The sequence below is a fragment of the Perca fluviatilis genome, chromosome 9, assembly GCF_010015445.1.
Source record: "Perca fluviatilis chromosome 9, GENO_Pfluv_1.0, whole genome shotgun sequence".
NCBI lineage: Eukaryota > Metazoa > Chordata > Actinopteri > Perciformes > Percidae > Perca > Perca fluviatilis.
The window spans coordinates 32,064,863-32,078,972 of record NC_053120.1 but is presented as its reverse complement, the minus strand read 5'-3'; the positions used below and the strand labels follow the sequence as shown (position 1 = coordinate 32,078,972).

Here is a 14,110-nt window from a genome sequence, read left to right as displayed (position 1 = left end):
AGTTTCCATCCGTTTTTCTAAGATTATTTATACAGTTCAGCCACCAGAAGGCTTCTGCCTTTTTTGTCGCTTCTTGCGGACCTCTCGGCCCTCTTCTTTCGCCCACTTCCGCTTTCCCCCGGCCTCCGTTCCCTGTCCCTTTCGGACCTCTCTGTTTCCCCAGGGTCCCGAGGGGCCCCTCTCTGTTTCCTCTCGCAATCCCCCCCTCCCCTCATTTCCTCTTATTCCGTATCCCGAGTGGCCCCTCTCTGTTTCCTGTCCCGAGTGGCCCCTCTCTGTTCCCTGTCCCGAGTGGCCCCTCTGTTTTCCCCCAGGCCTCTCTGGCCCTCTATGCTCCCCGAGTGCTCCTCTGTTCCCTGGGCCCCAGTGCTCTCGGTTCCCTGTGCCCCAGTGCTCTCTGTGCCCTAGGGCCCTCGGTCCCCTGTCCCCCTAGTGCCCATTCAGTTCCTGAGCTCCCTCTTTACCCATGGACTCTCTGCTTCCTCCAGACTCTCTCGCCCTCCTTGGGTTGTTTTTGGTTTGCTGGACGCTTTTTGTTTTTTGGACTCCTTTTGATTATTCCCCCTTCGGTCCCTCTCCGCCCTCCAGGATCTACTTTTTTTTGGGACATCTGGGATCCGCCCCTTGAGGAGGGGGTTCTGTTGCAGTTATGGACATTTCAGTTGCATGTTTGTATATTTCTGTTCCCTTGTGTGTGTTTATCCTGTTTTGTATATTTCTGTTGTGTATTTCTGTTTATTTATTTGCCTATTCATTGTGTAGGTTTCTGTTTACCCTGTTTTGACTGTGTTGTGTTTTGTGTGTTTCTGTTTCCTGTTTTATTTTGATAGTCCTGTTTTCTGTCTTGTCTGGTTTTACTTCCTGTGTTTTCCCGCCTTTGTTGATTACCCTGTCTCTCCTAATGTGTTTCACCTGTTGTATCACCTGTCCCTCGTTTGTTCATTACCTCATGTATTTAACCCCTGTGTTCCCTTTGTCTATGTCAGATCATTTTGAGTTTGTGATGGTTCCTGCTTGCTCCTGCTTGCTCCTGCTAGCTACTGCTAGCTCCTGATAGCTCCTATTAGCTCCTATTAGCTCCTGATTGCTCCTGATTGCTCCTGATTGCAAGCTTATGCATGTTATCTCCTGTCGCTGTTGCTTTTGATTTCTCCCTGTGTGGTTTAGTGAATTTTTCCAGTCTCTGTACTGCCGTTTTCTGTTATATTAAATCCAGAAGTTTACACCATCTCCTGCCTGCCGGCCTCCCCTGCATTTGGGTCCTCTATTTCCCGTGAACCTCAACAGAAATGGAAAGAACTGAACCCTTTTTCTTTTTTTCTTTTCTTATTTTCTTCGTTTGAGTACTAAATAGTTATTTACATGAAAGTCACTAGTTTTAATGTATATGTGTTTTTTTACTGTTAAAGACACTTTTTTTGTAGGACTGTAAATATTGTGATGCATTTGTGTACTTACGACAACTACAAAAATGCTTAATATACTGTGATTATGTGTATGTTGCAATAACATTTTTCTCTGTCTGCAGTTTACAGACTGTATTAGAGGACATTTCCCTCACTGGGAACACAGTCGGCACAAGAGAATGACAAGCCTATCGCCAGATTGCAGCAAAGGATAACTCCAACATGTGCTGATAGATACTGCTGTTGACAATTTCATGATAACCGAGAGAAATTGAGCTGTTGCAGCAGAAAATAATGATAGAGCCACAACGTGGGAAAAATGGAAATTAAGAATATGAATACAAATTTTGAAAAGTATTTTTTTTTTTTTAGAATGTTCATGAAAGATGCAGTTAATATAGCATGGGACATGTCTGGAGGATTGTGAAGATGTAATACAATAGCAGCAACAGAAATTAGTTAAATGTGTGATTAGAAATACAAAGAAATACGTGTCCTTTGGTTTCAAGTTGGAACTAAAATAAGTTGTTATGAAGGGGGTAAAACAAGTAAGGAGATATTTTCATATGCATGTGTGTGTACCTCTGCATGCCTCTAGCTGGCCTGTAAGAACTTTACGAATCTCAGACACCCACATATTTTTCACATCCATGGAAGGAGCCTGGGGAAGAATGTGTATACACACACACACACACACACACACACACACACACACACACACACACACACACACACACACACACACACACACACACTACCCATTACATATTAAGAAGGTAGTAGAAGAGTTTTTGTTGCTTTTTATGCTGTTTTTCATAGTAAGTAAGGGTTAAGTGGGAGAGCTGTATGGTGCAACACTGTCCCCAAGAGGAGCGTTTTGAAAATATTACTGAATGCCTCCCAAGAAGTACCTAAAACAAAATTTTATATATATATATATATATATATATATCATTATAAAGTTCTTTTGAATATGTAGTGTGTTTTTAAACTTTTATATTTCTATTTATAACAGAAACAAAAAAAAATACACCTACACTTTAATATTTATGTTAATTTACGACACCAAGTGTTCAAATACATGTTTTTTTCTGACATGACAAGGGTATTACATTAGTAATTTAACTATGCAGCAACACCATATAAAACATGCATTTTTCCAAATCTATAAGTGTGCTGACAAACACTTATCTAAGTAAAAGTACAGAAGCATTATCCGCAAAATATTCAAGTATCAAAATTAAAAGTACTTTTCCTGTGATAAAATCTCCCCTCTGACTGTTAAATTATTATACATGATGATACATGATGTTTTTTAATACAGATGCATTACTGCGTAAGCAGCATTTTACTGCTGTAGCTGGTTGAGGTGGAGCTAGTTTTGATTACTTGATGCAGTCAGGTAGTTTCCAACCTAGGGTCAGGCACCATCACAAGGTTCACTTGATAAGTGGTCGTGAAATGATTATTAGAGTAGAAAAGTATTGAATAACAACATACTGCAACACAAATCTTTCTTCCTTTTCTTATCTAATATTTGCTGTTTTATGTGACTCATTCCACCGTCATCAACATACCTGGATGATGTAAACCTCCTCTCTGCCATTGTACCACACCTCAAACTTTTTGATGTCCCCTTTGACGTTCTCTGTGATCCCCACAGCACTCATCTGGACAGAGACAGTAGGGCAAAGACACTGTGAGATGCTACAAATCTCAAGTTGACATGGCCAGAATAACCTGCTAGGGAGACCTCTGTGCATTGTATTCTGTTCCATGAAGTGCACATAGAAGACTAAACTTATGCGTCTTACAAATAATTAATTATTTTTCAGGACACCCAGAAACCAACCAGCACAATGCTGAGATGCCACTCTACCCCCAGATTTGCAGATTGTCCATTGATTTTTGGTAATTCATTTAAAGTGGCTATTTATAACTTTCAGTTTGTGTTGATTCTAGCGACCTGCTGACGTAAAGGTATTTTCTTTACGGTGCTGTATACCCACTTTTTTACTGAGTTAGCGTTACCAGGAGGTCATGTAGTTGCGATGAATGTTTTGCTTACACAGGAAATCATTCATTTCCAATAAGAGAATATGTTACCGGTGCATGGTTGCATTTCAAGTATTGCATTCGGTAACTTAGCCTACTTTGAATGTATCGTGAGCTTAACCGGGTATCACTGTCACTGTGTCACAAGCCAATGCATTAAGAGTTTGTTGTAGCAACCACCGTTTTAAGTACAGGGGGACAAAATGAAAATATTAGGCCAAGGCATAATTAAACACTATATATATTATTAGTCTTGTTTGCTGTTACAGGTCATTTATGATCATCAGATGAAAAATTACACAGTTTCAGAAACATTTAAAAGTTACATATCTTTACTTTAAACAAAGCTGTAGTAATACGTAAAAAAAGCATATATAATACTTGTAGTATAGTGGGGTCTTTATCAATCTGCCACACACCAAGAAGTCACAAACAAAAGGGACACCACCTGTCTCTGACCTTGAGAGAGTGTTTGAAGCTGTAGGAGGGGGTCTTCTCGTGTCCATCTGTGATCTCCTCTCGTTTCTTACAAAACAGCATCATCTTGTCATACAGGAACAGGTGTCTCTGCATGGGCTTAAACCTGGCCAAGTCCTTCACCTGAAATCAGGTAATCTTCATTTTATCTGTTTGGCTGTCCATTAATCATTCTACATATTTTGTTATGTTGATAAGTATTAGTGTTGTGAAATTAAGTGTGGTAACAAACACCTGAGGCCTGTTACATAATTATGTTACCTAGTCCTAATCATGTTACCTATCTGGTTTCTTCAAACTAGCACCATATTTATCACAAACCCTCTTGCTTCTTATATTGTGTCTTGCATCTTTTCCCTTACTGAAGAGGATAAATGTTTCACAACAGACATTTTGTCCGTTCACCATCACACATCACTGCTGCAATCTAAACTCCATTTGCAGCAACCTCGTCCTGTTTTGTACAGACACACCTGAAAAAAAACTTTCATTGCTGTCATCAGTGGTTTTCTTTTTTCATGTTTTCTTTCTTTGATAACTATATATGATGGTTATGCATGCATGTTTTAGCCCATTTACTACAAATCCCATTCATCTCCTTCCATCTAACCGATTCACAACCCTGCTGCTCTGTTTAAAGTTGTGCAGTTTTGGCTTTTATTCAGGACAAAAGGTTAACTAGAAAATGCATTTTCTGTAGAAAATGCTTGTGAATGCTGAAAAGCTAAATTGCTAAAGCTAAACTAGATTGCTGGCTTCAATGCGTAAGAAGAAGGTAAAGCAGCATTGGCGATTTTAGACCCTTTTTACGGGGGCTCAAGCCCCCCTCAATTTCATCTCAGCCCCCCTAAAATTATAATAATAAAAAACAATTAAAAAAAATGCTTCAAGTTAGAGTTTGCTAACTTGTCTGTTAGTGACAGAGGACAAACAATTACAGGTTCAAAGGGCTTGAAACAGGTTTAATATCCAGTGTTGCTGTCGCCAATGCTATGCACCTGTAACCCAGTCAAGGAAAGGGTCAACAGAAACATAGTTTTGGCCAATCGGAGGTGGTTGTGCCAGACTCCCACCTTTGGCTGAGTCTCACTCTATTTAATCTGTCAGAGGAAGAGCAGGAGTGCGGATGTGAAGTTTAACGTTGGTAGTTACCCAGTTGGTAATTTCATGGCGCAGATTAGAACCCAAATTGAAACGTAAGCAACAAAAATTGCTGAATGTTAGAATATTGTGTCAAATTGGTCATTATTACTGTGACTTAAAGTGTCAGGTTTAGTTCCATCATAGTGTTAATAGTGGCTGAGCCCCCCTAAAGGTCTGATCTTAGAATCGCCTCTGTAAAGCAGTGACAACAGTTGGAAAAGTGGGAATGGTTTAAATTAGTATAAATGTTTAAAATGTTAAATAACACCAAAAATGTATGAAAGATGTGGAATGTTTTAAGGTTTGAATGCAGACAGGCAGGCAGGCAGACAGACAGGCAGACAGACAGGTGTGGCTCATAAGATGGTTGTCATAGTGATAGCTAATTGACACCTGGAGGAGATAGCATCTCAGAGAATGATTGGAAGCACTCTGCTGGTTTCCATGCTTCCCAGTCAAAAACCTTAAACTGTATTCCTGAAATCTCTTCACTTTGAGCATCCCAAGACTTTGCTGAAGTTGTAGACATTTTATTTCTGTAGATAAAGTAAAAAATTACTCTAATATCACAGTTTAGACTGGAATAAGTAAATAACATTTCCGTGGATGATAAGGAGAAGAGTTGTTCTTGTTGCTGTGAGACAGCTAATTCAAAAACTATATTATAAGGCCTATTGCTTAAATGAAGCTGAAAAAAAACAAGAATAGCTACGTTTTGATGTATAAACCTGTTGTTGTTGGGACCAGAGGCCTGTACTACGAAGCAAGATCAACTTGTCCTGGATCTCTTTCAGTAATCCGGCTTCACCTAACCTAACAACCGTGGTCCCGGATAACCTGTACTACGACGCTGGTTATCAACTAGTTCAGTCAACTCAGGGTTTCCCAATCTAGAGACGCGCGCGTTCACATAAAAGAGGCGGTGTTTGCGCACCACGACCAATCGCAAACATCTACCAGAGCAGCATGTTATTTCTCCATAAATATGAAGAACACAGACACGGTTTTACAGGGAAAACGCAATACAGTCGCTGCTTCCTAAAACAGGAAGGAAAGCTGGCAAAAAAATAAATAAATAGCCGACGCTGTAGATGTTTAAATCACAACGCTTATTAATATCACTTCCTCATCAGTCAGGAAGATCTGACCATAATTACACTTGTGCTTTCCATAAACAGTCGTTGCTTTAGCCTATTATTTCAGTTGCGACCCTGGCAGTGGGAAGCGATCTTGAGAGCAAATAAAAAATATAAAAACATAATTCAAACCGATGTGCGCATTGGCGACACACGGCTCAAGAAGCCGATATGTAATTCCCTCCCATTAAAATATATAGGCTATATTTCATAAACCCTTGTTAACGGGGTTGTTGGTCTCTCAATGTTTTAACTTTTGCGCGAGTTCTCTGCTCTCTCTCTCTCTCTCTCTCTCTCTCTCTCTCTCTCTCTCCCCTCTCTCTCTCTGCACTGAGCTCCCGCCTGTCTTCTTTAAGAACGGTGACCCGTTTAAATCGCTATTGCCTATTGATTGGTTACGTAGGCGGTGCTTTTACACCGGTTGATCTCTGATCTCCAACTTAACCTGCTCCCGACCAGGTTAGGTGATCAGCATGAGTTACCACGGCGATTGAACCCGATAACAACTGATCCACCTTCGTAGTACAGAAAATCCTGGGTTGAGCCTTAAGTTAGCTCGTTAACGCCAAATCCTGCTTCGTAGTACAGGCCTCAGCTGGCTGTGAGTTTGTTTATTTTTCTCTGCTGTTAATGTTTTTTTGTTGCCCTGCCTCTCTCTCCCTGTGTCTCTTTTGCCTTCCTCCTCCCCTCCTGCCTACTACTGGCCGACTGACTACACGCACCTTCTGCCAATCACCCATCACTGCTCTCCCGCCGCTCACACCTGCCATCCATCTGCAATCAAGCACAGTACTTCAACCCCGCCCAACCCGCTCTGCCCGACCACTCCGCTGAATTGGCCTCATCTTCTCTGGTGACACTCCATGCCAACGAATGCTTTTTACCCAACCTGTGTTATTCCTTACCTGACCCTCCTTTGTGTTTGTCTTTCAGATCCACTTCCTCCCTCTGTTTCAGTCAGCTGGCCCTTCCCCGCTCCGTCCTCCTCCCACGGCACCCTACATTCTGCTCTGCCTCCGCTTCCCCGCTCCAGCCAGCTCTCTTCGGCTCCTCGGCTCCCCGTGTCCAGTGCCTCCTCCGGCTTCCGCCCCCGGTTTCCCCGGGCGTCTCCCTGAGTTCCCTGGTCGTCCTAGATTTTTCCCTTGAGCCCCTGCCATCCTAGTTTCTTCTCCTGCGTTCCTCACCATCCTAGGTTTTTCCTTGTTGTCCCTCACCTTCCTAGTTTTTTCTCCCGTACTCCTCCCTCTTGCGTTTGGGTCCGTTCTGTCCTCCCTCCTTGTTTGTTTAATAAAGTATTTGTTTTTGAAGCTTTGCGTTTGGGTCCGTTCTGTCCATCGTAACAGAACAATTCAGCCAACATGGACCCAGCAGGCTCACCCCAACCCCCCACTACTTCTGCTTCCCCGTCGCCAGACCTCTCTTTTACCTTGGCCTCCCAGGGGGCACTGCTCGGCCAGCATGCAGCAACCATCTCCGCCATGGCCGTGACGCTGTGCTCCCTGGTCGAGGAGGTCCGGCGACTGGGCCAAACTGCTCCTTCCCCCGAGCCTCCCCATCCTTCCAGTAACCCCGCTCCCTCCGCTCACTCCGATCGCTCCCCCGTGGTACATTCGGCCCCGCCCGTTCCCCTCGAATCTCCTGTTTCACCGCCTGACAAATTCTGCGGCGAGCTGGGAACGTGCGAGGGTTTCCTTGTGCAGTGTGCCCTAGTGTTCCGGGGGCAGCCAGTAACTTACCACTCTGACGAGGCCAGGGTGCGTTTTGTCGCCGGGTTGCTCCGCGACCGGGCCCTCTTGTGGTTCACTTCGGTGAACGCGGGACGGCCCGATCTCCTATCTTCGTACTCCGCTTTTACGGAGGAACTAAAAACAGTGTTTGATCGCCCCGTGCAGGGGGCTGAGACAGATTCCCGTTTATGGTATCTCCGTCAGGGGACTCGCAGTGTCGCGGAGTATTCGGTTGATTTTCGCATTCTGGCCACTAGATCAGGCTGGAACAGTCCGGCTCGCGCGTTCCTGAATGGGCTTAGCGAACGTATGAAAGACCTGCTAGCCGCTAGGGACGAGCCGGAGAGTCTGGACCGCCTTGTCGAAACTGCAATCGACTTAGACAATCGCATCCGGGAGAGAGAGAGAGAGTACTCGCTCCGCGCCTCTCCCTCTCCCCGATCCTGCCCTCCGCCTTCTTGGGTTTCTGCTCCCTCGCCTTCCCAGCCACATTCAGTCTGTCCTCCGGCGCACCCGTCTCCTCCCCCCCCGGAACCCATGCAATTGGGTCGTGCCCGCCTTACGCCCGAAGAGCGAGAGCACCGTCGTTTGGCCGGGGTCTGCATTTATTGCGGTAACCCCGGTCATTTCCTTTCCACCTGCCCCGTCCGGCCAAAAGAGTTGGCTGGCCGGTAGCAGTGGGAGCTCTGGCGAGCCAAACCTCTCCCAACCCTCGCCTCCTACTGGAGGTTTCCCTGTCCTGGCAAGAGGTAACACTCCCTTTGGGGGCCTTGGTTGATTCCAGCGGCGATGAAAACTTTCTCGATATCGAAATCGCTCGACAACTCTCCATTCCCCAAATTCCCCTCGACACGCCCCTTCACGCCATCGGTCTCAATAACCGTTCACTCACCACCGTGACCCATCGCACTCCCCCGCTCCATCTCCTAACCTCTGGTAATCACCATGAATCTCTCCCCTTTCACCTCATCTCCTCTCCTGCGTCCCCCATTGTCCTTGGTCTCCCCTGGCTCATCTCTCACAACCCCAATGTTGACTGGGCACGGGGGAAGATCAGGAATTGTCACGTGTCCTGTCTGTTGTCCGCGCCCGCCCCACGGTAAACCCGCTCAGCCTGTTACTCCCCCAGTCCCCCCTGATTTAACGCTAGTCCCCCCTGAATACCATGACCTGGCTGAGGTGTTTAGTAAGGAGCAGGCCTTGTCTTTACCCCCCCACCGCCCTTATGACTGCTCCATAGCTCTTCTCCCGGACGCGCCCCTCCCATCCAGTCGGCTGTTCAATCTGTCGCGTCCGGAGAGGGAGGCTATGGAGCAGTACATCAAAGATTCCCTGGCCGCTGGAATCATTCGGCCGTCCTCGTCGCCTCTGGGCGCTGGTTTCTTCTTTGTGGCCAAGAAAGACAAAACCCTACGTCCATGTATAGACTACCGGGGGCTTAACTCCATAACAGTAAAAAACAAGTATCCACTTCCTCTTATGGATTCGGTGTTTGAGTCCCTCTCCCGGTCCGCTATATTCACTAAGCTAGACCTTAGAAACGCCTATCATCTTGTGCGGATCCGGGAGGGGGACGAGTGGAAAACGGCCTTTAATACGCCGTTAGGCCACTATGAGTATTTAGTAATGCCGTTTGGCCTCACTAACGCCCCCGCCGTTTTCCAATCCCTCGTTAACGACGTCCTCCGTGACTTCCTGCATCGGTTTGTTTTCGTCTACCTTGACGACATCCTGATCTTCTCCCGTGACCCAGTCCAACACACCGAACATGTCCGTTTACTGCTGCAGCGGCTTCTGGAGAACAGGTTGTTTGTCAAGGCAGAAAAATGTGAATTCCATGTCCCATCCATACAGTTTCTAGGGTTCATCATCGAGAGTGGGCGGCTCCGCGCAGACCCAGACAAAATTCAAGCCGTAGCAGACTGGCCCACTCCCACCTCTGTTAAGCAATTACAGCGTTTTTTGGGCTTTGCTAACTTCTACCGTCGTTTCATTCGCAATTACAGTTCCCTGGCTGCCCCTCTCACTCGCCTCACCTCCCCCTCAGTTCCCTTCATCTGGTCTCCCGAAGCCGCTGCAGCCTTCTCCCTCCTCAAGGCCCGGTTCACCTCCGCCCCCATCCTCACCAACCCTGACCCCTCTCTCCAATTTGTAGTGGAGGCGGATGCCTCTGACGCGGGCGTTGGGGCCACCCTGTCCCAGCGCTCTCCCTCTGACCACAAACTCCACCCCTGTGCCTTCTTTTCCCGCCGCTTGTCCCCCTTTGCGCAGAACTACAGCGTGGGAGACCGGGAGCTGTTGGCCGTGAAGTTGGCCCTCGAGGAGTGGAGGCACTGGCTGGAGGGCGCTGAGCACCCCTTTCTGGTGTGGACCGACCATAAAAACCTCTCCTACGTACAGACTGCCCAGAGACTGAACTCCCGCCAGGCACGGTGGGCCCTGTTTTTCAACCGGTTTAACTTCACTCTGTCATATCGCCCAGGATCTCGCAACGTCAAACCCGACACTCTGTCCCGTCTCCACTCCTCCGAGGACCCGGTTGACCCGCCTGACCCTATCCTCCCCCGTTCATGGACAAAGACTGCCGGGAGTTTGTGGCGGCGTGTGAGGTGTGCGCCCGCTCCAAAGCGTCCCACCAGCCACCCGCCGGTCTGCTCCGCCCCCTTCCAGTCCCCGGTCGACCCTGGTCACACATCACTCTGGATTTTGTCGGAGGCTTGCCCAATTCCCATGGAAATACTGTCATTATCACAGTTGTTGACCGATTCTACAAGTCCGTCGATTTCATTCCTCTGGCCAAACTGCCTTCATCCATGGACACCGCCCGCCTGTTGGTCCACCACGTTTTCCGCCTCCATGGTATCCCCCTGGACATTGTCTCCGACCGGGGACCCCAGTTCACATTGCATGTCTGGAAGTCCTTCTGCCAAGCACTCGGCACTACTGTCAGCCTGTCGTCTGGTTACCACCCTCAGACCAATGGACAGACCGAGCGGGCGAATCAGGACCTGGGGCTCTTAGGTGTGTGGCGTACCGTAACCCTTCGGCATGGAGTACCCACCTTCCGTGGGTCGAGTACGCCCATAACTCCCTCGTCAGCGCTGCCACTGGGATGTCCCCCTTCATGTGCGCCATGGGGTTCCAGCCTCCACTGTTCCCAGCTTTGGAAGGAGAGGTGGCAGTCCCGTCACTTCAGGCCCATCTGCGGTGGTGTCGACGGGTCTGGAGGGAGGCCAGGGCTGCCCTCCAGCTTACCGCTTCCCGAAATAAACGCCTTGCAGACCGCCTGGCCAGAAGGTGTGGTTATCCTCCTGGGACCTCCCCCTCCAAACCTCCTCCAAGAAGCTCAACCGCCGGTTTGTGGGACCCTATACCATCGAGGCCGTCCTAAATCCCGCCGCCGTCAGGCTCAGGCTCCCGCCTCATTTCAAGATACATCCAGTCTTCCATGTCTCCCAGCTCAAACCGGTCTCCACCAGCTCTCTCTCCGCCCCGGTGGCGGTGCCCCCTCCTCCCCGGATCATCGACGGCCATCCGGCCTATACGGTACGCCGCCTCCTGGACGTGCGATGGAGGGGCCGGGGTTACCGGTACCTTGTGGACTGGGCCGGCTACGGTCCGAAGGAACGATCCTGGATACCTGCCAGCCAGATCCTCGACAACACACTCATAAAGGACTTCTACAGGGCCCACCCGGACAAGCCTGGCGGTCCGCCTAGAGGCGTCCGTTGAGGAGGGGGTACTATTGTGGTTGGAACCAGCTGGCTGTGAGTTTGTTTATTTTTCTCTGCTGTTAGTGTTTTTTTGTTGCCCTGCCTCTCTCTCCCTGTGTCTCTTTTGCTTTCCTCCTCCCCTCCTGCCTACTACTGGCCGACTGACTACACGCACCTGCTGCCAATCACCCATCACTGCTCTCCCGCCGCTCACACCTGCCATCCATCTGCAATCAAGCACAGTACTTCAACCCCGGCCCAACAGACCATCTCCGCTGAATTGTTGCCTCATCTTCTCTTGTCACACTCCATGCCAACGAATGCTTTTTACCCAACCTGTGTTATTCCTTACCTGACCCTCCTTTGTGTTTGTCTTTCAGATCCACTTCCTCCCTCTGTTCCAGTCAGCTGGCCTCCCCGCTCAGTCCTCCTCCCACGGCACCCTACATCGCTCTGCCTCCGCTTCCACGCTCCAGCCAGCTCTCCTTCGCTCCTCGGCTCCCCCGTTCCAGTGCCTCCTCCGCGGCTTCCCAGCCCCGGTTTCCCCGCGTCTCCCTGAGTTCCCTGGTCGTCCTAGATTTTTCCCTTGAGCCCCTGCCATCCTAGTTTCTTCTCCTGCGTTCCTCACCATCCTAGGTTTTTCCTTGTTGTCCCTCACCTTCCTAGTTTTTTCTCCCGTACTCCTCCCTCCTTGTTTGTTTAATAAAGTATTTGTTTTTGAAGCTTTGCATTTTGGTCCGTTCTGTCCTCCCTCCTTGTTTGTTTAATAAAGTATTTGTTTTTGAAGCTTTGCGTTTGGGTCCGTTCTGTCCATCGTAACATAAACCGTGTATGACAAGTAAATATTGTGGCCGTGAGAGCAAGTTATAGAGGTTTTAAGACGATTTTCAAGGCTTCCCACACTAGTGATGTCATCACCCTCTAAGTCATGCAATACTCACTCCATTATAACATAGAAAAAGCCTGAATGCAACACTAAACTTAAACAGTGATACCACCAACACTGTAAAGGATATCATGAAGCTGAATACAACTGTAATAGCTAAAGGTTTTGTGAACAGTTTAAAGTTTGAATGTCGTCTGTAGGTAAAAGTATGTAGGAGGAGTAGCATTTAAAAAAGGAAGAATCCTAAAGAGGATTTGAAGACTGCTCCATTGACTTTAATGTAAAATAAAAATTGAAAAAACTTAATTAAAAAAATATAAATAGCAGAAAAATACTTTGGTAACACTTTACAATAAGGTACACAAAAAAGTGAAACATTATTAATGAATGAGGAATGAATGAGTATGAATGGTTAGTTAATGATTAGTTACTGATTGACTGATTCAAGCACTAATGATTAGTTACTGTTAAAGAGATTGGTAGTTACTTTTTTTCAATGAGTAACGAATGAGGAACTACTGGTTAGTTAATGATTAGTTACTGATATTTTCTAATGACTCAATACAGTAACACACACAGTCTGTTTATCAGTAACTAATCATTAACTAACCAGTAGTTCCTCATTTGTTACTCATTCATTTAACAGTAACTACCAGTCTGTTTAACAGTCACCGCGGCATTTATATGTTTACAACATATTGTGATTGTTAACACCTTGCCAAAATCACAGCATTAACTAGTGGTATCCCCCACCCCGAAATACAATTTGAAGACAAAAGAAAGTGTATAGGCAAATACACTTTTCTTCATGCAGGTTTTTTCACAAACAGTATTAAAGTTTGGACTGATAACGAGGACATTAAGTGTAACAATTGCGCAAGAGGTTAACGGTTGTATTTCTAGACTTTGACATTTGATGATATATGCACAGTATTAAAGACAGATATTTAGTTATTTATAGTTATAGAAAGAATGTGCATGAGGCATCAATACTTGAAAATATTAAGAGTAATTGTTATTCCCACATGTACTTTCTGCAGTCTGACTTCAGTTCACCACCTCACCATCTGCGTCGCCAATTCCCATTGTTTCCAAAATGTGCGTATGCATGGGTCAGAGTTTGCGTGGAGGACCGCGCATTCTGCTGTCAAGTTTGTTTTTTATAAATCACAAACTTTGCGTGGGAAGTAGCATACGCACATTTTCAGCCCCGTTTTGTGCGTATGCCACGTTTATAAATGAGACCCCTGGTCTGAGCCAGACTGCTCAGAGAACCCGAACTTTCATTGGTAAAGCTATTGATATTAGCAGAGCTAACGAAGCTACTCAAAGCCATATAAAAGCATTACATGAAGAAAGTGATGTGACTGTGAACAAGCTAGTAAAATGAAGCTAACAAAAAAGCCCAACGATAGCAGTGTCAGTGATAAAACTGAAGTAAATGTGGATACAAACATAAGCCTCACAAGTGTCCTGTCAGATGTGCAAAGTATGTTCACGTAAAAACCACTTTGGTCACATACGCCACTCTAAGGTATGGAGGAAATATTTATTCATAATTCAAATT

General features: G+C 46.6%; 1 protein-coding gene across 7 annotated transcripts in view; it reads right to left on the bottom strand.

Annotated features, from left to right (window-relative positions):
* mcf2l2 (MCF.2 cell line derived transforming sequence-like 2) overlaps window positions 1–14,110 on the bottom strand; it is a 376,220-nt gene that overhangs the window by 80,473 nt on the left and 281,637 nt on the right. For all 7 annotated transcript variants that reach the window (XM_039810745.1, XM_039810749.1, XM_039810748.1 and 4 more), the window contains exons 23-25: window positions 3,921–4,061; window positions 2,984–3,076; window positions 1,989–2,067 (exon numbers count right to left, since the gene is read on the bottom strand). In XM_039810745.1, the coding sequence (XP_039666679.1) occupies window positions 1,989–2,067; window positions 2,984–3,076; window positions 3,921–4,061 (313 nt within the window). The remainder of the gene's footprint in view (window positions 1–1,988; window positions 2,068–2,983; window positions 3,077–3,920; window positions 4,062–14,110) is intronic.